The sequence below is a fragment of the Alexandromys fortis genome, unplaced genomic scaffold (genome assembly GCF_014885135.2).
Source record: "Alexandromys fortis isolate MF-2015 unplaced genomic scaffold, M_Fortis_MF-2015_v1.1 scaffold_12, whole genome shotgun sequence".
In the NCBI taxonomy this organism is placed as follows: Eukaryota; Metazoa; Chordata; class Mammalia; order Rodentia; family Cricetidae; genus Alexandromys; species Alexandromys fortis.
In genome coordinates, this window is record NW_026067937.1 from 3,745,746 (window position 1) to 3,772,455 (window position 26,710).

Below are 26,710 nucleotides of genomic sequence, written 5' to 3' on the forward strand. Positions count from 1 at the left end.
GTGATACATTGCTCTGTTTTTCTGAAAAGGTCACCAAAAACTGTTAAGACTTTTTTAAAAGAATGTTTTGTTTGCTAGTATATGAAACGGTTTGCATTGGTGCATCCTGTTATTTAAAGTGGTAAAGGCAAAAGTCATATTTGGGGGGTTTCGTCTCACTTACCCCACACAGTAGTACATACGGAACTTGATGGACTGCACAAAGCAGCTGGGTAGACTGCTGATCTAAACTTCCAAATGACCAATATCAGTGCTGTGAAATTATGTCAACAGACAAAATTCAAAATGGAAATTCAAGCTAGAAGCTCCACTGACGCTGGTGTCCCAGAGATGTCCACGAAGCCCAGTGAACAGCTTATGTAATGCGGTTCTAAGACAGTGGAAAACTAAACCGAACTCAGATTTCCATTGTGTCCCCTCAACCCTTTGTTAACTATGAGCATTGGCTGGGCATGTTAATGAGTCTCTAACATGGAACATGTCTTGGGAACACAGCATATGGACCAAGTTTTCCTGTAAGACACTAGGGTTTGGCGCCATAGGTCTGTATTCTTGAAGGGTTTGGCAAACCATAGGACAAAGTGAAAGGTAAAAAGCCCCCGGCATGTACTTAAAGACCCGAGGTTTTTCAAAGATGTTTAGCATCTACTGGCAGAAATTGAATTTCCAAAATACATTTTCAAATAAATTAGAATATTTTGAAGCACCTTTAACTAACATCTTAAGCAGCTTCCTTTTAATATACCACAAATTATACTCTATTTGCTCTTGACAACATTGTAGAAAACAAAGACTAGCTCTTTAAAACTGTCTAACCAATATGATGAATGTCAGTCACTTAAAAAAAAAAAAGCCCACTGTAGCATAAACACAGACTGTATACAGCTCTTATTCAGAATTAGAATAATTGAATCAATGGCAGTGATTTGCCAGGACGTCAATCTCTCCATCATACCCTGTCACTACCAGTTTATTTTTTGTGATAAAATCAAAAAGACAACTATTTTGTCACCACGACTTCATTAGCACTAAAAAAAAAAATCAGGTTGATTTTTTATTTTTTTTAGAATGTCTGATTTATTTTTTTTATCTCATTTAATTCTAAAGACACAAATTCTTCCCCATTTTCTTTTCAAAATAAAGTTTCAGAATTGATCTGTCAGTTAAAATTAAAGGGCTTTTATGTTGAGGAGAGGTACTTTTAAGATTTAAAACAACTTCAAAAAATTGATTTCCTCCATCGATAATCAGTCAGGTTGCGCGGTATCCACAGAAGCCCGCCGTCCTCTGACAGACTGTGAGTGTTTGACTGGTGTAATAACTAACCTTGCTCTTACCCCGCTGAGAATCATCCCCACACACACCACAGCACCTTCACATGGCATCTGACGCTGAAAGGAAGGGCGAGGCCATCGCATAGGCAAACTGCTCATGAAATACTTCATAAATCATTGGTCTGCTGCTTGGCTACGACATCTATAAAGTTAACAGTCAACTCTTAGTAGGTATGAGCTTTACAAATAGACAAATTCCCTAGAAATTGAGTAAGCATATTTGAACCCTTAGTTTAGAGAGAAATTAAACTTTTTGAATTCTTCGATAAATAGAGTACCTGGACTGTCCAAAAGCACCACATCCACTACGTTGTTTCTCAGGCTCCCTCGGCACATCATCATCATCATCATCATAATAATAATAATAATAATAATAATAATAATGAAGAAGAAGCTGCTATTGTAAACAGCTGTACGTTGCTGGTTTTTGTTTACTTCTGATACAAACCCATTCTCAAAATATGTTTTCCTTCATCTAGAGATTATTTGTTCTCTATTACCCCAAAAACTTCCCACATAAAAATATTGCTCTTCAAAATACAAACATTAATATATGTATATTACATGCCACTATATATATATGCATGTCCTTCTGATGCATTATAAAATATATACTCTACTCGTATATTTTAAACTCTCTGGAATATAAATACTTAACACTGTCAAATAGAAGATCTATAATATCCCTATCTTTTCAGTATTTCTAGTGTGTGAACCCCAAACCCCTTTCTGGTATTCATTCCTGCGCTAGATCTGCCTTTTTTTAATGTGAGGTAAATATTTTGACTACTATAGGTTGCTCAGGCAAAGGGCTCTGAGACCATCTGCATTTTTTGTGAATAGCCACTAAGCGAGATCACTTTTCTTAACTTATTTTTTACTTATTCCTTAATACTACGCCCAGAACCTTCTAGTACTAACACCAGAACAAATGAAAATGCTTTAAAAGCAAGGGATATCCTGCTGTTGAGTCCCTGTCTTTTAATTTTAATGAATGGGACATACACATACACCTAGAGCAAGGGCATGTGGGGAAACCCATATCAGTTAAGCCCATTATAAATATCATCTCTATGACATCATATTACTATATTCCCAAGATAGTCACCATCAACAGTATCCGAATTAAGCAATATAAGCCCTAAAGGTTTACACTTTGAACTTGAAAAATGAGCAAGCAGTGTATTCATCTATGACCAAGGCAAAAAAAGTTATTGAAAAACAGAATCATGTGTATTTGCCATCTATAAACTCAATATAGAGACCACCCCCTCAAAACAAAACAAAAAAAATCACTTTTTTTTGAGAACATTAAGGCCCAGAGCACAAAGACGTGAATAGAGATAGTCAGTCAGTGCCATCCTGTGACCGCAAACGCTCAAGAACAAAGCAGCTAAACGCTAACACCACACATGGAATTTTTAGGAAACCCATTTGTGATGTTTCGTTTAAGCAGGAAGAGGAGGTGATGTAAGCAGTGCTGAGAAGCCAGTTGTTCACCACCATGTAAGAGTGGTTGGAAGGTTCGTCCTGGGAATTTCATTGTGGCGAAAAGCAAAGTTATTTTCACCTGGAGTAGCGGTTCTCAACGCGTGAGTTGAGACCACTTTGGGGGATTGAATGACTCTTTCACAGGGGTCATTCCTGCATATCAGATATTTACATTACAGTTCACAACAGTAGAAAATTACAGTTACGAAATAGCAAAGGCCATAATAAGATTATGGCTGGGAGTCACCACCATGTGAGGAACTGAATTAAAGGGTCGCAGCGTTAGGAAAGTTGAAAAACACTGACCTAGACTGATTCAGCTCTGATTCCATTCACCTGACGTCCCCAAGTTAGTCAAACCTTGAGATAAAATGTAAGCTGTTTGCACAGAGAATGTCATAAAATTTGGCCTTCATCCTGGAAAATGGCACTAAAACACCCTGCAAGATTTTCCACTGCGAAATCTATAAACATATCCGTCAGTAAATAAACAAATGAGAATGATTACTGGGAGTCAAAACCCAGTTCCCGAGCACCGGAACCACACAGCCTGGGATACAGACAGCTCATCCCTCTAGGGTGCATGCGGGCAGAAGGCAAGGCTGCTGCTCTCATCCTGCTGGACCCGAGGCTTCCACAGCTGAGCATCCCTCCTTCAGAACATAGCAGGCTGTGCCACTGCACCCTGGCAGTCTTGACCCTCTGAGGACTTGTATACGTGCCCAGCTGCACACATCCAGAGCCTCAGTCCTCACATCACTCCCAGATCTGACACCCCGAATTCCGTGTGCTCTCCGCAGCAGGGCAGGGGGCCAGCACAGACTGCCTGACCCCAGCCCAAACACAGCCAGTTAGAAACTGCTCTTTTTTTTTTCTCCTGAGGAAGAAGTAAGCTAGCCAGGAGTGGCTGCAATGCAGACAGCCCTTCTCTGACAGTTCCTTCAACACACATCCCTAGGGGAATGGAGGCTGCAAAATGTCAGGAGGCAGAAATGTCTGCAAGGGCGATTGTACCAGTAGTCTGTGTGTGCCAGCAGGCGGTGCAGCCTGACACGGACAGTGATTACAAGTGCACACACAAAAACAGCAGTCCAGTTAGGATGGCATCTCTAAACAGAAAGCAGTTCTACTAGAAGAAAATGAATAGATCTAAGTCATTTGCTCGTAGGTGATAGCTTATCTACCAAATGGGAGATGTCCAAATCCTCAAGTCATGTATTTCTTATCATTTGTCTTTGGGACTGAAAAAATATATATATATCAGAGTTTGAGTCCATGGAAGTGTGTACCCAGACATTTCTCCATGTATGAATATTTTTAATCCAGACAGTCAGGAGCCCCCCACACACACGTTTTTTCACTGCAGTTCACTAAAGAAAAATATGTCTACTTTGACTTAGGTGTTGCCCAGAGCAGACAGAAAATAACAGGCAGGCCAGCCTTTTTCTACCCAACAAAGGCTTATTTCTTCCGTCCTCTGCTTGGGCTCAGGCACTCCTGCCCTGCGTGCCGCCACTTTAAACATGATCAGATCTGTGCTTCTCTGCAAATAACAACTGACCAACAATGGGCCCTGCTTCGTAGACTTGGGGATGTTTGGCTTCAGCTGCCAATGACTGAAGGCCTTTAACTCCCACCGGCCAGTCACAGCCTGCTTTGTTGTTGTCTGCTGATGTGTCTGCGCTCATTATTTCTTGACACGCAACATCCCCCCTCCACCCTCCAACCAGCCACAGCGGCACAGAAAGCAGGACTCAAATGGGAACAGCTGTAGGGGTTCAGTGGGAAATGTGCCTCTTGTACAAAGAGGACGGAGACAGGACAGGGAGAGGGGATATCTAAGAGGGGCAGCAGCTTTCCGAGAGTCTTGTTTCAGAACTCAACCTTTGAATATACTTCAGTGAAATTGTTGTGGAGATTTTGGCTGCCCAGTTTGAAAATGCCAGCCTCAGTTCAAAACACGATTCCTAGGGAATCCATGTTACATTTTTAAAAATTATTTCTACACTTTGAGCTCTTAAATGAAATAAATGGATAAATTGGAAGGACTGCCTTTTTCCGTACATGTTGTAGGATGCAGATCCTCACAGCTGTGAATGGTTTTTTTTTTTCCTGATACATAGTCAACTTCTGGTGTCTATAATTTTTTTTTTCCTTGAGGACCACCAGGTTGTAAAATGGAGTGTATAGGAACCTAACCATTGATTGAGGATGTTAACCTAATGTGGAAACAAAATTTGTAACACCACACTATAAGGTTAAAAAGAAAATAGTGTAATAAAGAAAATACAAAGGCTTTGGCATGGTTTTTACAATCAACAATGGTTAATTTTGATATGTATTTGTGAACAACTTCAAAACACTTAGGTTTAAAACTCTTGCAAGCACTTTTAATTGATTAGGAATGAATTCTAGATGCACAAAATGATTGGACTGTGAACAGTAATACAGCTATATCTAAGAACAATTAATTTTTTGCTGGCCAAGAAAGAAACAAATGATTGCATGAAAATGTGTATAAAACATCTATAGAGTATTCTTGTCAAATATAAATGAAATTAACTTTATTATAGAAATCATTCTGAGGATTTCTAGGGAAGACAAATACTTACATTTTGACATAAAACAAATTGGATTATATCGAAGACACGCTCTACCTTTTAGCTATCAACTTCTCCTTGAATTTATATCTTACCCTTTTTTGCACATAAACTTCATCTGTTAACAACCTTTGGAAAACCAATGGATATTTCTTACATATATCTAGTGTGTGTTGTTCCAGGTTTAATTATATGCAAAGGAATGATACAAACTTGGAACATCGGTCCATAAACTATGAACAGATGGGTAGAAGTATTCGATATATCTTGATAAAACTCTTAAATCCATGGCAAATCTTGTCAATCACGGTTTCCTTTAGACAACCACATGAGCCAACACAGATCCAAGGTCCACCAGCCTGGGTTGTTCTTTTCTTCGTTATAACATACAAATGCCCATTTACAAATAATACACCGAAATTAATAAAAGTTTGGATTCCAAAATGAAGATTTGTTCCAACTGATACCGCGCCTTCTGTATGCAAAGGTCCTTGTTTCTAGTCCATTCCCGGGCTCCAATACAGGACACAGTTGCAAAGTGAAGTGCTTCTAACAGCCATTTCTCTTTCCTTCCTGATCACCCAACTATTGTGTCCACATAGTCACTGACTGAGTGAACACGGTTTCCTCTCTCGATCATGCTCTCTCTTTACTGTAATCGGGGCCAATACTGAGACATGTCAGGTTCACTCCCGGGAACTTGGACAGGAACTGACACTCCGGGGGAAATGAGTCCTGTAAATGAATAAAGAAAAAAGAATAGCCACAAGGGTAGACTCTAAAGATGGCGTGCAGCATGAACACACAGACTTTCTAAAACCCCTGACACTTCATAATACTTCTTTTTTACTTTACATTAAAATAAAAAGCTTTCAATCATTAGAAAGAAAAGGAGACCTTTAGAAACTAGAGACTATGCTCCCACATACCTCCTGAAACCCAAGTCAACCTCCCCCACATTTAGAAGTTTCTCAGTACAGCCATCTCTGGAAGACTTATGTGGTACCTCTCCAGCTGGCATCAAGAAGCTAGAAGATGTATAAGTCTTCCAAAAATACCTACATCAAGCTCAGTGGACCCTCTCAACTGTCCAGCTCCAGGCCAAGATGTCTTCTGAAAATGTGATCTTGGGCCTTGTTGTCATACACGGTTTCTGTGATCTCATCCACCACCATAAATGACATCTCTTTTCTCTATATGGTGTCAACTCACTAACTTAACTGAATTTCCCTTTTCAGTCAGTTTTCTCTAAAGGCAAGAGCAGTAAAATGTTCACCATGCCCCTTAATGCAAGGCCAGAGGTTTCTTCTCAAGTCACCCGTAGAAGAGTTGAGGTGATCAATTGGCCAAAGGACCCAGTAGACCCCTCCGCACAACTACAGAGAGCTCACCTGTTGAAGTGGTCCCCGAGGTGCCCATGGGCTGACTGTTCATGTGTGTTTGCATGTGCGGAGGGGTGTAGGTGTCATAACTCCGCCCATTTACCGAAGGGCTGGTGGGTAGCATGCAGGAGTATGAAGAGGTCTGGCTGGGGACTGGGGGCTGCCGAGAGACAGAGAAACCTGTGATTACCAGAACCACATCACACAGCCCCATCCTGGGGTTTCTGCTCCCCAGAGCCTCTGCCAGCAAGCCTGGTCATTACTGATGCCTCCTTGGAATGTACTAGAATTCCATATAATGAGTCTAAGCTTGACCCTTCATCATCAGCCACCACCAGGGCAAAGCCACCTGTGTGACAAATGTCTAGAACAATACATTCAAACACGCAGTCAGTGTTGGCAGTCTGCACTCTTTTACCTCGCAGGAGTTCCTAGCACAAACCTAGAGCTGTCTAAGAATGCTAAGATCCCCAAATTGCCTAGTTCAACTTCGGGGAAGAGAGCAATAGGAGGAATCAGGGAACTCTGGGAACGTTCCAGTGCTGGACTTGGACAAGCAGAGTTTTGTTTTTTTTTAAATATGCAACCATAGTGGAGTGAGGTTAAAGAGGTCAGAAGTGTCAGCGAGTGAATGTAACTTAAACAGGACCTGAGAATTAACTGACTTCCTAACTAACCCCAAAGTCCTGTTTGAGTCACATCCATAAGATGTGTTGCTGTCTTCTCAGCATTCAGAATGGAAATGTTGAGGAGATAAACTTCTCTTGTAACTAAATAAGAAATAAAGAAATATGCAGAGCCAGGATAATCCCCCCCTTCGGAGTCCTCATAGGTTATCTGAGGTCAGAAAACTGATGAGGTGAATCGGAAGCCCAGTGTCAGCAATAGCTGCTCTGCATGTGCTTGACACCCCCAAATCCTCATTCACAAAGACTGACACCCCAAATCCTCATTCACAAAGACTAGCACCTGCTGAAGAAGGCTCAGAGGAAGGCACCCATTCTTTGCAAGACAGAGGATTTTGGTCAACAGGATGAAGCCACTGACAGAGAGACCACCCCTCCCCATTCCAAAACTTAAAGAGGCGTTTTCTCTGAACTATAAAACCATAGATCCTTTGTTATTTTCTTTGTTCGATGAAGCCGTTTACTTTTGTTATTGTACAATCTGTATAATTTTTGAAAGTCAATGTTTAAAATCAATCAACCCAACATATTTCTTTATATGTAGAAGCAAGCTTAACGCAATCCAGCATCTATCTAATTATTCCATTTTGGTTTTGCATGTGCACATTACGTCATGCTCACAGACACCTAGATGTTGCTATAACACGACACACTCAGTGGCCTCATTAATGTCAGATGCTCACGTCAAGTCTAAAAAGGCAAGCAGGCACAAAGGGCCTTGCCGGGATTTCAGCTTGCATTTGTTTCTACTTCCTGCAATCACTTCCCCTAGGCAACCTGACTTCTGGAAAATTCCAGGTTACAGCAATACTAACTAATGGACTGTGGGTCCCTTCATGTACATCAGTTGTGCTATGGCCAATAAAAAGCAAACAAAATAGAAGAAAAACATGTGAATGAATACTGTATAGAGTTTTCTATCTAGCTCTTCCAATATTGGTCTGAAGGCTGGGAGACTTCTATTTGGCTGTTATTTGAATTCCAAACCTGGCAGAAGATGTTCAATGGATTATAAACAATCTGTGTAACCCCAGAACTGTTTCCAGCATTGACTCCTGCTACCACGCTCTTACAATCAGGCATCTCTATCTCATGGTTGTGCAATCAGGAGACTTAGAATCCCCCCAGTAAGAATCCACCCAAAGGTCTAGTATGCCCCAGGAGCCCTGTACATCCACCATTAGAAAGTGCCAGCTGAATCCAGGACTGCCCCTAAGAGCACAGGCCAGGGTACCAAACTGAGAATACCACCAGCTTTCTAGGCAGCAAAGATTACCTCCCACCTATCACATCACCTACAGCTGATACATATTACATTTCAAGCAAACACTCTCTAGTACACGTTTACTTTTAAATAAAGAACTAGTTTTCCTATTTTAGTAAATGCCTTTCACTGTGTAAAGAGGAATCTCAGCCCCCCTTTTTTCTTCCTCACTAGTTTCTCACATGGACCAAAAATAATCATCAAAAATACTTCTGCTGATTCTGTATTTATTAATACAAACACACTAACATAAACATGAAGTTTTTACATACTAACATCTTAGTGCCTTATATTGTGCCATCATTATTTCCGCTTTATGGCACAAGCTTCATTGGTACCCAAAACAGACTCACACTGCCACCCAGAATTACCCAGCTAACATGATGATAAGAGGCACATTAACTTGACTGAACAGATCGAGTGTTTGTTTTTCGAGGGCACGAATCAATCAGTCAATCAATCATCTCAAAGAGATTGGATTGACTGTCTCAGAGTTGACTGGTCAAGCCAATCACTGTCACAAGAAAGACTCCCAAGGGGGTAAATGCGGCGGATGGGGTCTGCAAGCCCTAACCCATTCCTGGTCCTGTGCAGCAGGTGGCCAGCCTCTCTTACTTGCATAGGCAGGTTGTTTGCCATGGTGAAGCTGGGCATCGGTGGCAGAGCACTGTACGTGTTGGTGAGGGCGGTGTCCGTTCGGCCCAACATGGAGCCTGATGTGAAGGAAGAAACTGCAGAGAAGACAGAGCGAGAAAAGAGAGAGAGGGAATGTCATTTCAGGATGAGCGCCCAGGGCAAACAGATTTAAGTAGGCTTCCCGGTAGTGGACACTTCAAGTTACCAGGCGTGGTGGGCTGTGGAATAGGCTGGTAGACACTGGTGCTGAAACTGCTGCTGATAGGAATGTGACTAGGGGTGTTGCTGGCCTGTCTTCTCTGGTTCCTCAGTTTCTCTTCTCTTCTCCATTTGGCCCTTCGATTAGAAAACCATACCTGGAAATGCGGGGAACAGGTTAGCCCTGTGCTCCCTACGGTCTCCGCCACAAAAACCCCTCCATTTCCACCGTGCCTTAGGAGAAGTGGGTCTTTGCAAACTGACCCTGTCACTAGTTATAGAAGTGACTGGTATACAGGCAAGGCAAAGAATAAGACTCAATGCATAAAAGCCACATAGTCCCTAGGTACCTGTATTCTTGCTTCAGGGAGATCTATTTTGGCTGCTAGTCTTTCCCGGGCAAACACGTCTGGATAATGGGTCCTCTCAAACTCTGGAAGAGTAAGTCGGTTTTATATGTTATTCCAGAACTACACAAAAACATTTGAACCCTGGATCAAACTGTCTGGTGCCACCCCACTGCCATCTCCTCCAACCAGTTTCCCTTCAGATAACTCTACAGTGTGTTGGCTGTACTTGCAAGAACTTTCCCGCCAGAACTAAGTGAGGTTTTCTTTGGAATGACATTCAGTGAGTGTTACCATCTGCACCCTGGGACAGCCGGAACATCATTTTCTTTGTATGTCAGAATTTGAATCTTTCAACTTACTGGTATGTAAAAAGAAAGAAAACGCACGTGGATACACACTCCCCCAAAAGATGTGCAGAGGGGAGGGGGGAGACAGAAGAGGAGGAGGAAGTGGGGGGGTTCGGTCTCTTATGCAAAGGACCCCCGCTAAATTTAGCCCTTTGTGCTGTTCAGTGTGGCATTTACTTTGACTTAAGACTTCTCTGCTTTGAAAAATCCCCATCACCTTTCTCCAGAGCCTCAATCTGCTCCTGGGTGAAAGATGTTCTATTTCTCTGCAGCTTCCGCTTCAGCTGGAGTCGCATTTGAGCCTCATCCGAGTCTTCCCCATTGGAACTGATGGAGTTGGTGTTCTCTCCCCCTCCTTCCTGTTGCTGGCAGCCATCTGCAACAAAAAGAATAGGACAATAAGAGAAAGTGGAACGACATGGGGGGCTCTGAATGGGACTTGCGATAGTTATAAACTCCAGGGACTGGGCAGTCTGAGTCCCCACAAAGCCTCGCTAAGGTAATCAGGGGTTAGCCGAAGGGGAAGGACGCTGTCACCTGAGTCCTTTTCCTGTATGTTTTCATCTAGAGGAGACCTGACAGTCCTCTCACGGAGCAGCGTGTCTTGGAATGACAAAGCAATCCAAAAAGTTTCCAGGCAAAAGGATCTTCCACTACTGACTCCCCACAGGCCGCAGCCAGTTGCAGCCCTGCAGAAAGTACTTACCTATGGCTATGTTGGGGAAATAGAGTGATGTGCAAGGTTTCAGCTGATCTATAATCAGTAATTCCTATCTAATCAATTAGATGTTGATAGGTTTGTAGAAAATGCTATTAAGAAACCAAACCAAGCTTGTAATCTTTAAAAAAAATATTTATCTAGTTTTTATTTGAATTCTGCACAGTCAATTTCATTTTAAAGGTTGTGAATTTAGAAGTGCTTGCATTGTTCTGCAGTTTTATTCAACCATTGTGTGAGTGTGTTTCGCCTTGACACCTATTACGAGCACAGCTGTAATTATATCATCACCAAGAACAGGCTATAATTGCTGAAAATGGAATTTTATATTTAGATAAAAGGACTGTCCATTCTTTGTAATGTGTTGCACCAGAGAAAAGTAAGATTTCTTTTAAATTTTTAACGTGTAATTTTAAAAAAGAAATCGTGGAGAGTTCACTAACTAGCTAAATATGCTACGCCGCAGCTGAATCCTCGGCCTATCATTTAAGTGGTACATTTTTAATTAGGGCATTTCCACCACTTTTAATGTAATTTCTATCATTAAACAGGGAAAGTTTCATTGTTTTCCTTTGCGCTCGGTGGAGAGATGTGCACTTGGGCTAGCTGGCTCTGCGGTGCACCTTGCCTGCAAGGAGGCAGCCTGGGAAAAGGAAAGGATTCCGGCCCTGGCTGGGCTTCCCAGGGCACTGAAGGCTGAGTCTTGGGTCCTGAGGCCTGTGGGTCCCTACGGGATACCAACAGGGACTGTCCCCCTCCCGATCCTAGAAACTTGGCCAGTTTGGGGGGGGGAGGGGCCGCCAGACCTCTGTGGGAATCGACTTGGCCAGGAATATCATTTATAACCGGGAGACAATAGGCAGCGCCTTCAAAGAGTTCAGGGAATTGTGACAGGATCTAGTGGGATCTTTTCAGGAACTTTGAAATGTTTTAAAACCCCAACTTTCTCCCCCATTTAAACAGGCGGATTCATCGGCACTGGCCACCATATGGGCCCTTGGAGATCTATTGAGATGACCACCAACACTTGAATAGCGAGAGGCTGCTTTTCAGCACCACACAATGCCCTGCGAGTAAGGGAAACTATTAAACTCCTGGGGCAGGAGCGTTGGCAAACTTTCGTGGGCAGAATTTTGAGGCCACAATGAGCACGGACAACAAAAGGATTCTCTTGAGGCGTGCAGCGGGCCACATTGTGTTACAAGCCGCCCAGTCAACAGACTTTTCAGCGAAGTGTGTTAACCCCTCTGCACCGCTGTCATTAATCACTGTCCGGAGAGCGGGCGCCTCGGTGCTATTTAGGGCGCTTGGCTGGGCAGAGGGGGTGGTGATGGTGGTGGATGGGGGGCCAGGACAGGGGGTGGAGGGAGGTGAGGGTGGACGGGGACCAGAGTTGGGGCTGAGGGGAGGCGGAAGAAGAGAGGCTAAAGGGAGAGAGTAGGGAGGGAAGGGGAAGAATGGCTTGGGGGAAGGGCGGGGTGGGGGTGTTCAAAGAGGTGTTGGCCAAAAGGTATAAGAAGGGACAGCGGGGGACATGTGGAGAGGAAAAAGACACTGGAGGGTTGACTGAGGTGGGAGAAAACGACGAAAAGGAGAAGGAGGGAGCGTGTATTGGTAAACAAGCCGCAGGCGTCCTGCCCTACATCAGCTGGGTGGGGGAGGGGAGGGTCGCTGCTGGAGGAGACTCGCCAAACTCACGTGTAGGGGCACACAAGTGGCTGTGCTAATTTGCTGCCCGAGGTCTCTGGAGGACTTTTTAAAGTGTTTTTTCGGGGGGGGGGGGGGGGGATGAAGATAGCCTGTCCCTTTTATTGTCTGATTCAGTAAAGGACTTTTTTTTTTAAGCCCTTTGGGTCTCCTAGAAAAGTCCATCGGTTACTGCTTTTGGAAAACACAAACACAATCCGGCCTGGTCACTCATGCCTCCACCCAAAAGAAAATCCCTGGACCCACCCCTGTCCCTTCTCTAGCGTGTTGTATCTTGCCAATTAAACAAAGCTGGGGGTCTCCCTCAGAAGATGCCTGCAGATAGCATTCATCCGTGTCTTTGTCACCCTAATTTTAAAGCGTAGGGATTATATTCATTGCCCTTCAAGTTCAGGCACCACACACAAGCATGCATTGGAGTTATAAGCCTAGGGCCTTCACTGACTTGGGGAGTGATATTTAGGGAGAAAACTAAGCATAGAAGAACAGGAAAAAAAAAGAAGAACAGGAAAACTGCATTTAATTTTTTTCCTTTTCATATATTATATATATAATATATGTATTTTATATTTTATGTATTTAGTTTAAGTGAAATCAGAGTCAATAAGGAGAAAATGCTTCAGCCACCACCATCACGTCTTAACAAGCCAGAGAACAGCGCTGGAAAAAAAAATACGTTCACTACTCAAAAATAACAGCTGTTTGCAGCCAGGTGGCTGAGTGGTCACTTAGATAGAGCTGGGGTTTTTGTTTGGGGTGTTTTGTTTTGTTTTGTTTTTCTTTTTCTTTAGTGGCTTTACCTTCCACCCTTAAATCTTTTAAGAAACTAAAAATAGAAGTTAGAGCTTTCTAATTCCCTACAAGATAAACCTAAGTGGCAGACAATTAAGATATCTCCTTTAAAAAGGCGTCCCCCTCCTAGCGGCGCAAAGAAGGGACCTTCAATGGGAGCCGCACACCTCCCTGCCTAATCCGAGCGGAGTGAAAGCACCTTCCATTATCCCAGCCCCAAGACCATCTGACGCAGGCGATAGGATTTGGTTCCTGGAAGAAGAGGGAGAAAGGAGAGAGGGAGAGGGGGAAACAGAAAGAAAGAAGAAGAAGAAAAGACGCTGGGAAGTAAAATCATTCCTTAGTTTCTTAGGGTCTTAATCAGTGAGGCGGAAAACAAGCAAGAAAAGATAGCAACGCGGTTGCGGAACCTTTTCAGCTCTGGAGCGCGAATCAAAACATTGAAGCATCTGTTAAAAGGAGGCTGACTAAATCCTATAGAGGGCCTGGGTATTATGGGGGTTGGGGAGAGGGGAGGAGATGGGAAAAAGTGTCTTCGTGATCCCTAAAACCACCAAATCGCTGGAGAATTGGGGCTGGATAGAATCATCTTGTCATTGTCAGCCCTCGTCCTCAGGATTTTATTCGCCGACGCGTGGCGTAGATCAGATGGAAACCATATTTGTCCCCCTCAGAGACCTAACCTCTCCTTATGCTTCTGGAAATGGACTCTTTAAAACCCAAGATCAGCACCTCGGGCCGAGAAAGGGGGCCGGAAAGGGAGGGAGATGCTCTTAGCACCAAAAGGCCAGAGGAATCCCCAGGAACTTAAGCCTCGCAAACGGACACTCACCAACAGAGCCCGAGGTCCCCACGCCCAAGATTCTAAGCTCCTTTGGAGCCACGCTTCCTCCCCACGCTGGAGGCGGGGCAGAAAGTCTTGGGGGAGGGGAGCACTTAGATGGGGGGTACACAGGGTGGATGGGTAGGACGCTTAGGAAGTGTACCACCAGCATTCTCTAGTAACTAGCTGCATTAAGTTAAAAGTCCCTAAACTAGCGCCACCTCTCGCCCCCAGTGGTCACCACCAGGCCCTTACGGTTTTGTCTGGGTTCTGTTGCACCCAGAAATAAAAAAAACTGCCCTAAACAGGCCGCGCTACACCTCCAGAGGAAGCTTCTGCCCTGGTTTTTAGTCTCAGAAACAGAAGGGGATGTCCATTCCCTGAGCCCCAAGCAAACGTGAGCCCTAAACACCAGGGAGACCCAGGGGTGGAGGCTTCTGGCCTCAGCCCCCTCCCTCCCCCCCAGGTCTGAACTTCTGGGCCTTTTGCCTACAACTGAGACACCTTCGATCTAGTGGGCGGGGAAGGGGTCAGCAGGACTCCGGAGTGCTGGGGGTGGAGAGAGGAAGGTCAGCAGATGGAGTTCCAGCTTCGCTGGGGTGTGTTCTGTGGGTATGAGTGCGGGAGTCCTGCAGCTTCAACCGTCAGGCCGTGCAGGGTTGGCTACATCCTTCCCTAGCTGGTCTTACTGGAGACCGACCGGAGAGAAAGGCCTGAACCTGTGAGTTTTCTGAGCTCCAACTATCAAGGCGGCAGGTTCGAGGTCACGTGAGCAGGGTCACCCAGGGGAGTCGGGGCCTGCATCAGGAAGCCCCGCACTGGCCTGGAGCGGCGGCGCTGGGAAACCAGAAAGGAGCGTTTTTCTCTCTATCGTCCCAGTGTCCGTCCTATATTGTTTTCTGCTCTTAAAACTGACGTGTCTAATTGGCAATTGGTGCCGAATCGTGTCCAGAGGTCTCTTGTGGAACATTTCTACAGCTGTCTCCTTCAACTAGACGCTTATTCATGTCGCCTTAATGAGAAACAAAACGTTCTCTAATGAGCAATTACAGAGCGACAGGATTGTTCCCATAACAAATTCTTGCAAGTGACAGAAGCATCCTTTGTACCAGATATTTCGCATACTGTTACCGATTTTCCCTTCTCCAACCCGGCACTGTGGAGGCGCCCTGCACGCGGGGCTGGTCCAGGAGCTCACCGAGTCGCAGCAGCCTTGCGTCGCCCCCGGCCCTGAGCCCCCAGGCTCTGTGGTACTCCCGGGAGTGAGACGCCACGTCCCATTATCCCGCATATTATCTCCTTGTCACAAGGACAACAAATACCGATTAATCTTAAGAGTAAACTGTTTCCTGTTCTTGACCAAGTTACCTCGGTGTGAGTGGGAAGGGGAGAGAGTTAACTGGCCAACTCCTCTTCCTACAGCCTTCTCACGGAACCTGGGACTGGACCATATAGTTCTCAAATATCCTCCCGGGCTCAGAACCTCTCACTGAACCTTCAGCCCGGTACTGTTTCCCCACCTCACTTCTAGCCAGTTGCCACCCATAAAGAATAAGAACGGGAACCAACCAACGGGCAGAGAGGGGGTAAAATGTCGAAATTGTTAAACTTGGAAGAGGGGACCAGCACTTCCAGTGTTGATCTTCAAATCGACCATGCATAGGTTCAGCCTCTCCTACCGCCTTAATCAAAGTCTTATAATTTGTCATTTACTTCAAAAAGCAAATGATGCCAGTGTGCTAGCTTAGCTTGTCACACTTGTACTGCAAGTGGGCTCTGCTGAATCTTAATGTCAAATTTGAAAGGGCACCAAGAGGCTCGACCTTACACATGCTCACCCTCCCAGCCACTTCATACCGCTGTTGACATGGCGTAGCCCTCACAGTCAATAAGAATCAACAGGATGGTTTCACAAACACCAGTCACACAAAGTATGAGTCGGGGTACCCAAGCCTTCCAGGGCAGTGCCCTCCTAGGGACTGGGAACCCAGAGGAGGAAAGAGTTACAGGAGGATGGCTGCTTGAGTTTTACCTTGTGCAGGTTGCCCTGGTACTGAAGTCCCGGGATACCAACCAGGGCGGGTGCCCCAGCTTCCGGTCTGCCCGTTCAACATCCTTAGTTTATCATACATGCCGTCTGCGCCCATCTGTTGCTTTTCGCTAGCCAGGTTGCGAAGAACTCTGTTTATTGATGACACCTGCAAATCAAACCAAATGGTAGTGTCTCCGAAAGACACAGGCACCCGGCCTTCCGTCCCCATTTCAGGTCTCCCAGGTTTTAAAGAATGACCCACCACACATGCAAAAGCTCTCAGGCACCCCAGATTTTTAGCTACTCTGTGGAAAGAATGGCAGCTGTCACTTTGTTCCTGGAAATGAAGCTGGGTAAAGAGGAAGGAGCAGTCCTTCACCTCCGTAGATAGCACTAATAACCTAACTCACTGGGTTGCTTGGCTGTCAAAGACTCCCCTCCCCAATAAAAGATTTCTACTTAATTTACAGGTTTATTTTATTGTAGAGCATAAATGAATGTGTGTTGCCTGAAAGACGCTCCAGGCAGGTGCTGGGGGTGGTGGTTTTCATTGTCAAGTTACTCCGCCACTCAAGTCTCTTTCCCCAGTTCCTTTAAACCCTGGTTTTTGGCATTCAAATGAACTCCCCACACCTGACTCCCGTTTTCCAGATGGTCAAAAAGTCAAAGCACACCTCTCACTATTCCCCTGGTACCATGGAGACCCGTGTAATGGGGGCGGGGGGGGGGAACAAAAAAGACACAGGGAGGGAACAAGAGTGGAAGGAGGAAAAAGAAAGAGGTGGTGAGGGGCTTGGGGCAAGGAAGGCAAAGGGTCACAGTGAACTTACACTGGGTATGTTATCGTTGGTACAGACCCCCTCGGATAATAATCTGTCTCGGATTTCCCAAGCAAAGATGGACGGGCACTCCCGTTTATACTGGGCTATTTTGCTCACAACTTCTGGAGTCGCTACTCTTGGCTTACTACCTCCGATTGCCCTGGGTCTGATGGAGCCAGTCTCGTAATACCTGCCCAGAATTTTACTCACACATCCGTTGGACACCTGCATAGGGGAAGTGGACAGAAAACCACATTATTAATAATTTCAAGACAAAAATAAAATTGTTTAAGTATGCATTAAACAATGACAAGCTTACGTTTTCATTGTCCAGCACTTGGACTTTTGCATCTGCATGGGTCTATAACACAAAAATATACCTTCAATGGTACGAGAACTTACTGTAGAGAGCTTTTTTTTCTTAAAATTACATTTGTAGCCCTAAAACTACAAATATAATGATACTTTCAGACACTTTGAATTAATTTAAAAAGCTTTTTAAACTATGTTCCTAAACACTGTGTGAAGATGCATTAAAACGAAGTCAGGTTATTTTTTTTTTTTTTTTTGCGCAGAGCTTGCTTAAAGTAGTATTATGTTGTAAAGAACAAAGGGAAAAATAATTGAATTTTGTTTTTACCTTTTTTCCCTTAAATTTTTGCCCAATTGAGCAGATGTGAATTAGAGGAATAAACAGCATTTGCCTTCTCAAATCCATATACATTCTTCATATGTATGAAAAGCGCAAACAAATCTCTTAAAATTTGAGGTTAGCATGGACTGGGGAGAGGGGAATGAGATTATTCCAATTTATATGACTCAGCTCATTACAGTTGATACACTGTTAACATAATGACTGTCTTTAACAAATGCAAAGATATATTTTTTTTAATTCACACATTTTTTAACGCAGATGAATTATCTTATGTAACTGACTGAGTGAGGTTGAAATAGACAAGGACCATGGTGGAAAGAGAGGGGAAAGCCAGAAGGTAGGGGAGTTGGTTGGGATGGAGTGAGTGGGGGTACGGGTCCATAATTTACAGTAGGAAATGAAGAGAGGACGCTTAAAGTGCGGAGGGCTGCAGGGTAGGGGTGGGGGCGGCGAGTGGGACAGCCACGGGAGGATCACCTGCAGAATTCGGGAAATGTCGCACGGCCGGGCCCCGCTGTGAGCTAGCTCTACGATCTTCTGCCTGGTGGAGTCCGGCAGTGGCCGCCCGTTGACAAAGACACCACCAAGCTGATTCACTCCGCTGTGACCTGAGGAAAGGAGGAGGAGAGGAGAGCAAGAAGAAAAGTAGAAGAGAAGAAGGAAGAAGAAGAAGGAAGAAGAAGAAGAAGAAGAAGAAGAAGAAGAAGAAGAAGAAGAAGAAGAAGAAGAAGAAGAAGAAGAAGAAGAAGAAGAAGAAGAAGAAGAAGCACAACGCAACCTCAGCTCCCTGCCAACCTGTGCAAACCTCAGCAATCAGGTCCTGATTTAAAATTAAAGAAAAAAAAAAAAAGAAGAAAGAAAGAAACACCCAACCACAGGACCAGCAGCCATGCAGGGCATTTGAGGCAGCCCAGCCTCAAATCCAGATTGACCCTGCCCATTGGACTGTTGTCAGACTGGAACATATCCACCCAGTACTACCACCCCAACAGTTCCCTGAACCCATTGCCCCCTTCATAAGTCTCCAGACCTGCTTGGAACTCACAAGGGGCAAACAACAGTTCTTAAAATCTCCTCCCTAAACGCCACCTCTGAGTGTCATCAGAGAGAACACACTGCAGTTCCTGCACTGTTAGAACAGCTCTGCGAATCCCAAGCCCTGCAAAGGCTGGGCAGCCCGTCAGAAAACCTTTGCATCGTGATTTAACTCTGGCAGAGGCACACAGTATGTAGCAGTGTGTGTGTGTGTGTGTGTGTGTGTGTGTGTGTGTGTAGAATAGAAAAGAACAAATTGATAGCTAGTAAACCCCAACCCGCGCCTCCACAGAAGACATAGGATTGGAAGCCCCCATGCACAGTGTGGTCTGCCTGCCCCAACTGCTGAGCAAAGCCGGGAGTCTATGCACCCGGCCACTACTGGCTTTACTTCCACTGCTGAACTCCGCCCTCCCCTTCAGCCAAAGACACAAATATTAACCGAAACCCAAAACAGAAAGAGAAAAAGACCACATCCCAGTATCAGCCGTCCCTCCTTCAACTCCTGTCTCACAATCTCATCCCATTGTCTGGTCTTGGAGACTAGGGCAGGGTAGGAGCGCCTCCCTGAATTACCCTCTTCGGAAACAACAGGCACACAAATAAAGCCAGGCCCCTCTTTCCACTTCCTCAGCCGTCTCCAACCTGCAGCCCCGTCTCTAGACAGAAGCCCTCTCAGGAGAAGACGGGCTTCCCAGTTCCCAGCTCCTCTCGCCTCTGCTCTCTTCTCTCTTCTCCTGGAGCCTCCTGATAAATTGACTCCAAGAGCCTGTGCTTCTTAGCAATAAATAAGCCCCAAATATAGACGAGGGGGGAAATATGATGAGCCTCTCTGACATTTGTCTTTAAAATAAAACTAGCTGCACGTCAAGTTTGAGCTTAATTTCTGGAAATAGGCGGAAGTCGCTCCGGATCATGCATGGAAGGCTAATTGAAAAGATCAGTCGGGGCGCTTGTGGCAGCCTTGTCACTTTGTGACAGTGCTCCGCTCCGGGAAATTGCATCGTCACGACAAACGGGACCGTGATAAAACGACCCTTTCCGTCCCTATTTGTAGATCACTCAGACGAGAATGAACTGCACTCGTCTCCCCTTCGAGGGGAGCTGCGTTTTCAGGGTAGCCCGAGGCTTGGGGCTGGGGGGGGTATAACTCACCGAGGGGGGGCGGGGCCTCAATTCGATGAGAAGTGACAGGCGTTTAGGGATCTGGGCTCCGGCCGGCTGGCCCGGGCCAGAGCGAGAAGGTACACTGCACAGTTGCTGGAGATAGTCTCTCTCCAACAGGGCAAGGCCTACCCTGCACTTCCAGTTTCTCTTAAATTTTCTTTATCATCTACCTTGGCTTTCTAAGTCTCCTTTACTATGCAGGTTATGGAGGCCCATCTCTAGGCAAACCTTCTCAGAAAAAGAAAGGCCGTCTTAGAGAAATCAAGAGAAACTTTTCAAGCAGAGTCAGGGTAATTTCCCCGTCTACAGATGACAGAGCCTACAAGGCCTCTAATCGTAGTTTTTTTTTTTTTTCCTCCTCCTCTATTGCAAAAATAACGTGGCCAGCACCTCCACAGCTGCAACCCGCCTGAGCTGGTCCGAGAGACAGTGGGCCAGGGCGCCTCTGCCAGCATCGAAATGGCAGCGAGGGAACATAGCTCTAAATTCCCCTGTAGAGGTTAAGCCTCAATCATTGTGTCCCTTCCCTAGGGACTGCTGGCGTTCTTGCCCAGTGGCGATGATTATGCGCCTAGAATTCGACCGCAAAGCTTCTAATAGGAAAACATATGGTGTCAATTTGGATGCTCCGCGCCTTGCGCACACTCGGGAACCAGCGGCACAAAGCCTACAGGCCAACCCGCGACCCGTGCCCCTGTGGGCCTGCCAGCCAGGTCATGGAGGAGTGGCAAACGCTTGTGGCTGAGCGCCTGGGTCCACCTGAAAACCTGAAACTGAGCAATCTGAGCTTCAGGGTATTCACTTCGCCAAGGAAAGCGCCTCCCGGGCCAAGGCCTTGGGTCTGACAGTTTCTGTACAAATACACCTTTAAAACTCCCACCTTCGCTCCCTTTCCCGAGTTTAGCTCCCCACTCCCATCCAGTGGCAGCAAAGGGGCAGCCAGGTATTCCGGAACAGGAATCTGAGCTGCTGGGGACTCTCTGAAACCAGTGCAGTTCCACGACCGACCGACCGCAGGTTTCAGGAAGACCTAGGCCTCTCTATGCGGCCAAGCACAGTTGTATCTTTAAACCTCTGTAGACTCCCTAATCTTAACCCGCCCAATCCTAGTTTCACTGGCTATCGGGCCTGACTTTTAGGCTTAACTCTGTCACGCACCAGCGCCACTGGCTAAACAGAAAGGTTGGGCCCAAAGGGCCTGGCCAAAGGTGAGGAGACAGGCACAAAGGCTGGGGAGTCAAAGGTACCCGGAACCTGGTTCAACCAGGACCCACAGAACTGCACTTTTCCCAATTCCTGCCCCATGCAGCCTCCACTCTTCCCAGACTCAGTAACGCCTGCTTTCTACAGGTTGTGCTGTTTCCTTCCCGGTCAGGATACCGGCTCTGGGTGCTCCACTCCCCTTCCCTTCTAGGCGAGTAGCTAGGGTGGGGAGGGAAGAAGCTGGCCTGAGATTGACTAGAGGAAGGGAAGCCCCCACCCCTGGGGTCGGAGGAGCTGTTCAGTCTTGGCCAAGCCCAAAGGGGCCTCCTCTTCTCAGGAGAAGCCTTCGCCCCGCCCTGATCAGCCCAGCCCCTCTCTCTGGGGTCAGAGCCCGGGCAGGGGCGGGGAGGGGGTATGTGTTACAGGATTTGGGGGGGGGGGATGGGGTGGGGTTTCTCCACTGCAGCATCAAAAACTCGGGCGAGTAGTTTTGAAGGGACCCAGCCTCTTCCCTTCTGAAGCACAGTAGAACAAACGCCTTCCTGCCCTCCCTAGCGGGCTACTTGGCACGAACCGTGTACAGCTGGGATAAATTCTCCAGGCCTCCCCCCTCCCTCCCAGTAGCCTGGACTCCCCAGGGCCCAAGACTCTGTGCGCTCCCCTAACCCACCGGTCGGCACGACTCCAGCCCAAAAGTTCAGCGAAAGACCAGAGACACTCACTGTTCTGCATGCTGGCTCTGGTTGGCGGCCTCCGGGTCCCACGGGGCTCGAATACGGGGCTCTGTTAGCAAAAATAAATAAATAAATAAATAAAATGGAGTTAATCCCGGGATTTGCACAGGTAGGCCTGTACTCATACTGAGGAAGACCTGGTGCCTCCTCCTCTGCTTAGAAATTGAGCCACTGATCAGAGAGTCCACCTAGCCCTGCCCTTCTATGCATACAAAATGTACTTAGTGAGCTGCTAGTAAAATAATCTAACATTCACAATCAGTTTCCCGAAATATTTTAGTACTTGGTCTTTGTTAATCAGAAGAAACCATGACCAGTTTTTGTTTTTTTCCACCTGAACTAATGGTTTAAAAAAAAAAAAAAAAAAAAAACCACCACCACCACCAAAACTACAAAACTTTCAGGGTTTGAAGCCACAAAGAGCATTATAGAACTTGCCTGAAAACTGGTATGTATGTCCACTCTTAGAGTAGAAGATCTCACACATCTGCTTGCCCTTAGTTAAAGTCTTCTGCCTAAGACAAAACAGAGGGAAAGTAAGGTATGTCAAATTGGCCCCAAGACATAGGTTTACTGGTTGTCTCAGGCCCACTCGCCACCCAAAATGAATCCAAGGCTAGCTCTTCCTGTCTAGAAACACTAAGACATCACACTTGGAGTGGTCTTTCCCACAGAAGTCTGCATCCTTCGGAAAACGCTGTTTTGGCTAGGCTTGTCCCCAAGTGGGGAATCGAGAGTTGTGATCTCGCTTTGCAAAACTAACAAACGTCAAGGAAAGGGAAAGGGTTAAGCCTAAAGAACAGAGTGGAGGATAAACAGAGCTGGGAAGGAAAACCACTAACCCCTGAAGTGTGGAGGTGAGGAGGATCTAAGGTCTTGGTGGTGCCTGAGGGCTCTGGTTAGAGAAGTCTGGGTGATTGAGCCTCAGACCAAACTCCCTCCCTTCCTAAGGAATTTCAGCACCTCAATTGTCCCAAGACCCCTAGAACTAAGTTCTTTGGTTACTCTTTTATCCTTCATTCTCCTGCCCTCCCCCTCCCAAAGTCTTTCCAGTCAGACCCTCACAACCAGTCTCTCAGCCCTTTCAGGACATAGCAAGTGTCCAGCTTTTTACCCTAAACCTCATTTGTTGCAATTAACTTTGCTTTTGGTGTTTAGATCTTCCTCGCTTTTCCTGTACTCTGACACATGCTGTCTACCTCGCCTCGCTGCTTTAAAAAGTACAAACAGGAGGGGGTGAACACGGACGACAAAGTCTACAGACACCAAACAATGGCTTCTATTCTGCGGCTCTCCCCAAACCCAAAGAGCAAAGCCGAGACTCTCAAGCCAGCAACACCAGGTCCAAGCAAAGGACCCAACAACTCTTCAACTCACAAAGAGAAAAGAGGTACTCCACTCACTAAGTCCTGACTCGAGGCTTCCAGTCCGCCCGCCCTCCCTACCTTCCCTCAAAGAGAGGCTTCTTGGAAGAGCGGTGGAGAAAATAGTAAAGTAATTTCTTGTTATAAATATCTGAAGGTAATTGTGTTGCTGGTGTGAGTTGTTAGGGGCTGTAAAAAGATACAAGGGCACCGTGGGGAGCTCAATTGGGAAAGGAGAGTTACAATAAAGAACCCATTCAAGAGGATTGCCCAGGAAAAAAAGGCGGGGGGGGGTGTAAAATAATGAAATAGTCACAGCATCATTTTTGTCTTATTTTAAGAAATCACTCTTTTCCCTGATTTGGACTGTGGTGATGATTAATCTTGCCACTCTACAAATAATTCCAAGAAATGCATTTTTCTCTTCAAGACCTTTTATGACCTAACTTTTAAGTAACTGAGAGGCAGTTTAAATGCATAAATATAAGTTCAGGATGGGAAACTTTTTCTCTGATTATAACTGGACATAACAGAGGGCTAGAAACCCCCAGTGGGGTTGGGTCTCCTAAAACCTCCCCCCATCTCTAGGTCAGTTCCCGAATCCAAGATCATAACACGAACAGAAATCCCACCCAGAACAAAATGTCCATCTTACCTATACATTGGACTCAAGCTGCACAAGATAGCAGGTGGATGGGGTAGAGCAGAATTCTGCTTAGAACAGTAAAACTCCCTGAGCTCCTCTCTCGCCACATTTTACACAGCCTCACCTCCCCATCCTGGCTGGGATTTCCGTGATGCCATTTTAGAAAATTGTCTAGCTGGTCCCTGAAAGAGCTAGCTGATTACTTTTCCAAGCAACTGGGAAGGTGATAGCATTTCAGGTTCCGGTTTTGCTTGGTTCCCACCCTCCACTCCTCTAAGAAGCTATCTAATTACCTAAGTAATCGTTAACACTCAGTGCAAAAGCACCCTGGGAAGCAGGGCACACCCTGCACCCGGAAGCAGTCCTGTTCTTACAGAACCTAGACCCCTTTGCTTTAGCCCAAGGTCCAAGCAAAGGCTAGGGCTTTGTATCTCCTTGGTGGGGCCATAGACCAGCACCAGGAATGAAGGAGTCATCAGAAATCTCCAAGGCCACAAGATATTGATCCACAAGTCCATTGGCCCTCAACCCTCCCCACTCCCTGACCCCAACACAAGTCAGAGCTTTCACACTATGCTACTGCTTTAATTATTTAAATTTCAAAACCCATCCTCATATTTCTTAGCTGAAGTGTTAGGAGAAACTTGGTTTCTCCCCCGGCTGGTTCCCCCCCCCCAGAAATTAGCAATTAGGAGGATAAAGTTTACTCTCCAGGGCTAAAGGACAACTGATCAATTGCTTTCAAACATATGCAAAGATCACCAGCACTCCCCCCCCACCATCAGTGGCCAAAGCTGTTCTTTCTCTTTGCTAAACTTGCTAGGCTTTCAGACATTTTAGCTTTTCATTTCATTTTCTGCTCTTGTCTCTTTCTCAGCCCTTCCCAAGTTCGAGTTTACCATCCAAAATGATTTAGAAGTGTGTGTGTGTGTGTGTGTGTGTGTGTGTGAGAGAGAGAGAGAGAGAGAGAGAGATCATTTGTTTTTAAACTTTCCAGAAAGCATCATTAATGAAAGACCAGATTTTTTTAGCACTCGGAAAAAGAAAGCATTTCCACTTGAAATTCAACTCCATTTCCCTCAATTACACTTGCTAAAATTCGAGGCTATTATGGCGCGGGGAGACTGAGAAACTCTGCCCCGGGAAAGAGGCAACAACTTTCTGAACTTTGAAAAGGCACTTTTACTCCTGGGGTCTTAGAATCCAAAAGCTCTCGAATTACTCAGACTAATTAGCTGGGAGAGAACGTGAGTCGACGAGAAGGAAAGCCAATGCTTTCATATAGATTTTTTTTTTCCCCTTTAGGCCACACAAAGAAAAAAAAAAATCAGTACACCCGAAAGGGAGGAGCAAACCACCTTTCCAGCTCGAAACTTGTTGAAATGGCAACACTGGGCACAGCTTAGTCAATGGAAGACATGGGAAAATACCCACCAAGAGCCGGAGGTGGGAGTCCATAGGGAGGGAACACCCCCAACTTTCTCAAGATAGAGTTGTGGCAAGACGGGAGAGCCAAGGGTTATTTGCTTGCAAGACCGAGCTCTGCGCTTGAGTGAGGCTGGAGGCGAGGGCCCTGGGGCTGGATGGAAGCTGGCAGTCCTTGGGATTGGCTCGGAGCTCCCTCGGAGAACGCATCCGACCGCCTCGGCCTAGTGGCTTCCTTCACCGCTGTCACTCGCTCCGGGTTTCTCGTGGCCTCCAGCTCGTGGCTGCGGTGCCCATCGAGTCGGCTCCGGCTGGCGGCGGGCGCGATGACCCTTTGGCGCTGGAGTGCCGCGGGCAGTTCTGTGCCCAGGAGGTTCTTGCACAAAGCCGGAGCGCGGGCTGGCGGGAGGCGGTGCAGAGAGTCGGCTGGTTGGGCGCTCTCTGCGCGCTGGCTCGGCCCCGGCTGGACAAAAGCATCGCCAGTGGCTGCTCTCCGCGGCCTGGGGCACGGCAGAGCCTCTTCGTCCTCTCCCGCTGACCGCGAGCTTTAGGAGACGCTGCGGCGGAGAGCTGCGGTTTGCGGGGGCGCCTGGAGCCTAGCTGCTCACCGAGAGTTCCAGTCGCAGTTGGCTGGTGTCGAGCCAGCCACCCGCCCGGAGCACCGCGCCGCCGCGGCTCGCGGGACCGTCGCCCTCCGACGCGGGCTTTCGCTGGAAGTAGAAAGTTTGGGCTCCTGCGTGGAAACTTCTCCGGCTCTCCAGGCGTAGCAGTGGGGGAGGGGACCGGCGAGAAGGGAGGAAAGAAGAGAGGGAGAGGGAGAGGGAGAAACCTGCCTGGATATTGAAATGGAAAGAAATCGAGAAGAAAGAAGCGGACTCACCTTTAAGAGGCATCCTTTCTCTCGGCGTTGTCAAAGCTCCTGTCAAGAGTTTTGTTTGATTGGGCTTTTTTTTTTTTTTTTTTTTTTTTTTTTTTTTTTTTTTTTTTTTTTTTTTTTTTGGTTTTTGTTGTTTCCCCCCTGTTGTTGCTTAAAGACCACAACGGTTTGAAATGATGGTATTTTTAAGAGAGTTGCTCGTGAGAGTTTTCTCCACGGACGCTGCTGGGTTGGTGTGTGAGAGCAATTCTCAGATCCCTGGGAAGAAGACAGAGATTGACAATAAAATGGGCTGTCAGCGGCTGGAGAGTGAGAGATAAAGAGTGTGGGTGAGGGAAGTGGCTGCAGCCAGCACACCTATGCTGATTGGTGATGGCTCAAGTGTGTTAATGTGTGTGTGCCGGCGCCCGGCCTCGCCTCCAC

At 46.3% G+C, this 26,710-nt stretch overlaps 2 protein-coding genes across 4 annotated transcripts in view; one reads left to right on the forward strand and one right to left on the reverse strand.

The window, feature by feature from the left end:
* Elp4 (elongator acetyltransferase complex subunit 4) overlaps nt 1-10,375 on the forward strand; it is a 224,769-nt gene extending 214,394 nt beyond the window's left edge. Inside the window, exon 10 of the mRNA XM_050147153.1 lies at nt 10,060-10,375. Coding sequence (XP_050003110.1) covers nt 10,060-10,194 — 135 coding nt within the window. The 3' untranslated portion in view covers nt 10,195-10,375. The remainder of the gene's footprint in view (nt 1-10,059) is intronic.
* Pax6 (paired box 6) lies at nt 20-26,710 on the reverse strand. Of its 3 annotated transcripts, XM_050147150.1 has the most exons (14): nt 26,645-26,710; nt 26,291-26,545; nt 22,414-22,490; nt 21,964-22,024; nt 18,314-18,444; nt 17,501-17,542; nt 17,191-17,406; nt 16,361-16,526; nt 10,506-10,664; nt 9,942-10,024; nt 9,599-9,749; nt 9,373-9,488; nt 6,817-6,967; nt 20-6,160 (listed from the first exon to the last, which is right to left on the reverse strand). In XM_050147150.1, exons 4-14 carry the CDS (start codon nt 21,971-21,973, stop codon nt 6,075-6,077), a joined length of 1,311 nt encoding a protein of 436 aa, XP_050003107.1. In that variant the 5' UTR covers nt 21,974-22,024; nt 22,414-22,490; nt 26,291-26,545; nt 26,645-26,710; the 3' UTR covers nt 20-6,074. The 3 variants fall into 3 exon arrangements, with proteins under 3 accessions (XP_050003107.1, XP_050003109.1, XP_050003108.1); XM_050147152.1 differs by lacking the exon at nt 17,501-17,542; XM_050147151.1 differs by lacking the exons at nt 26,291-26,545; nt 26,645-26,710 and adding an exon at nt 25,420-25,510.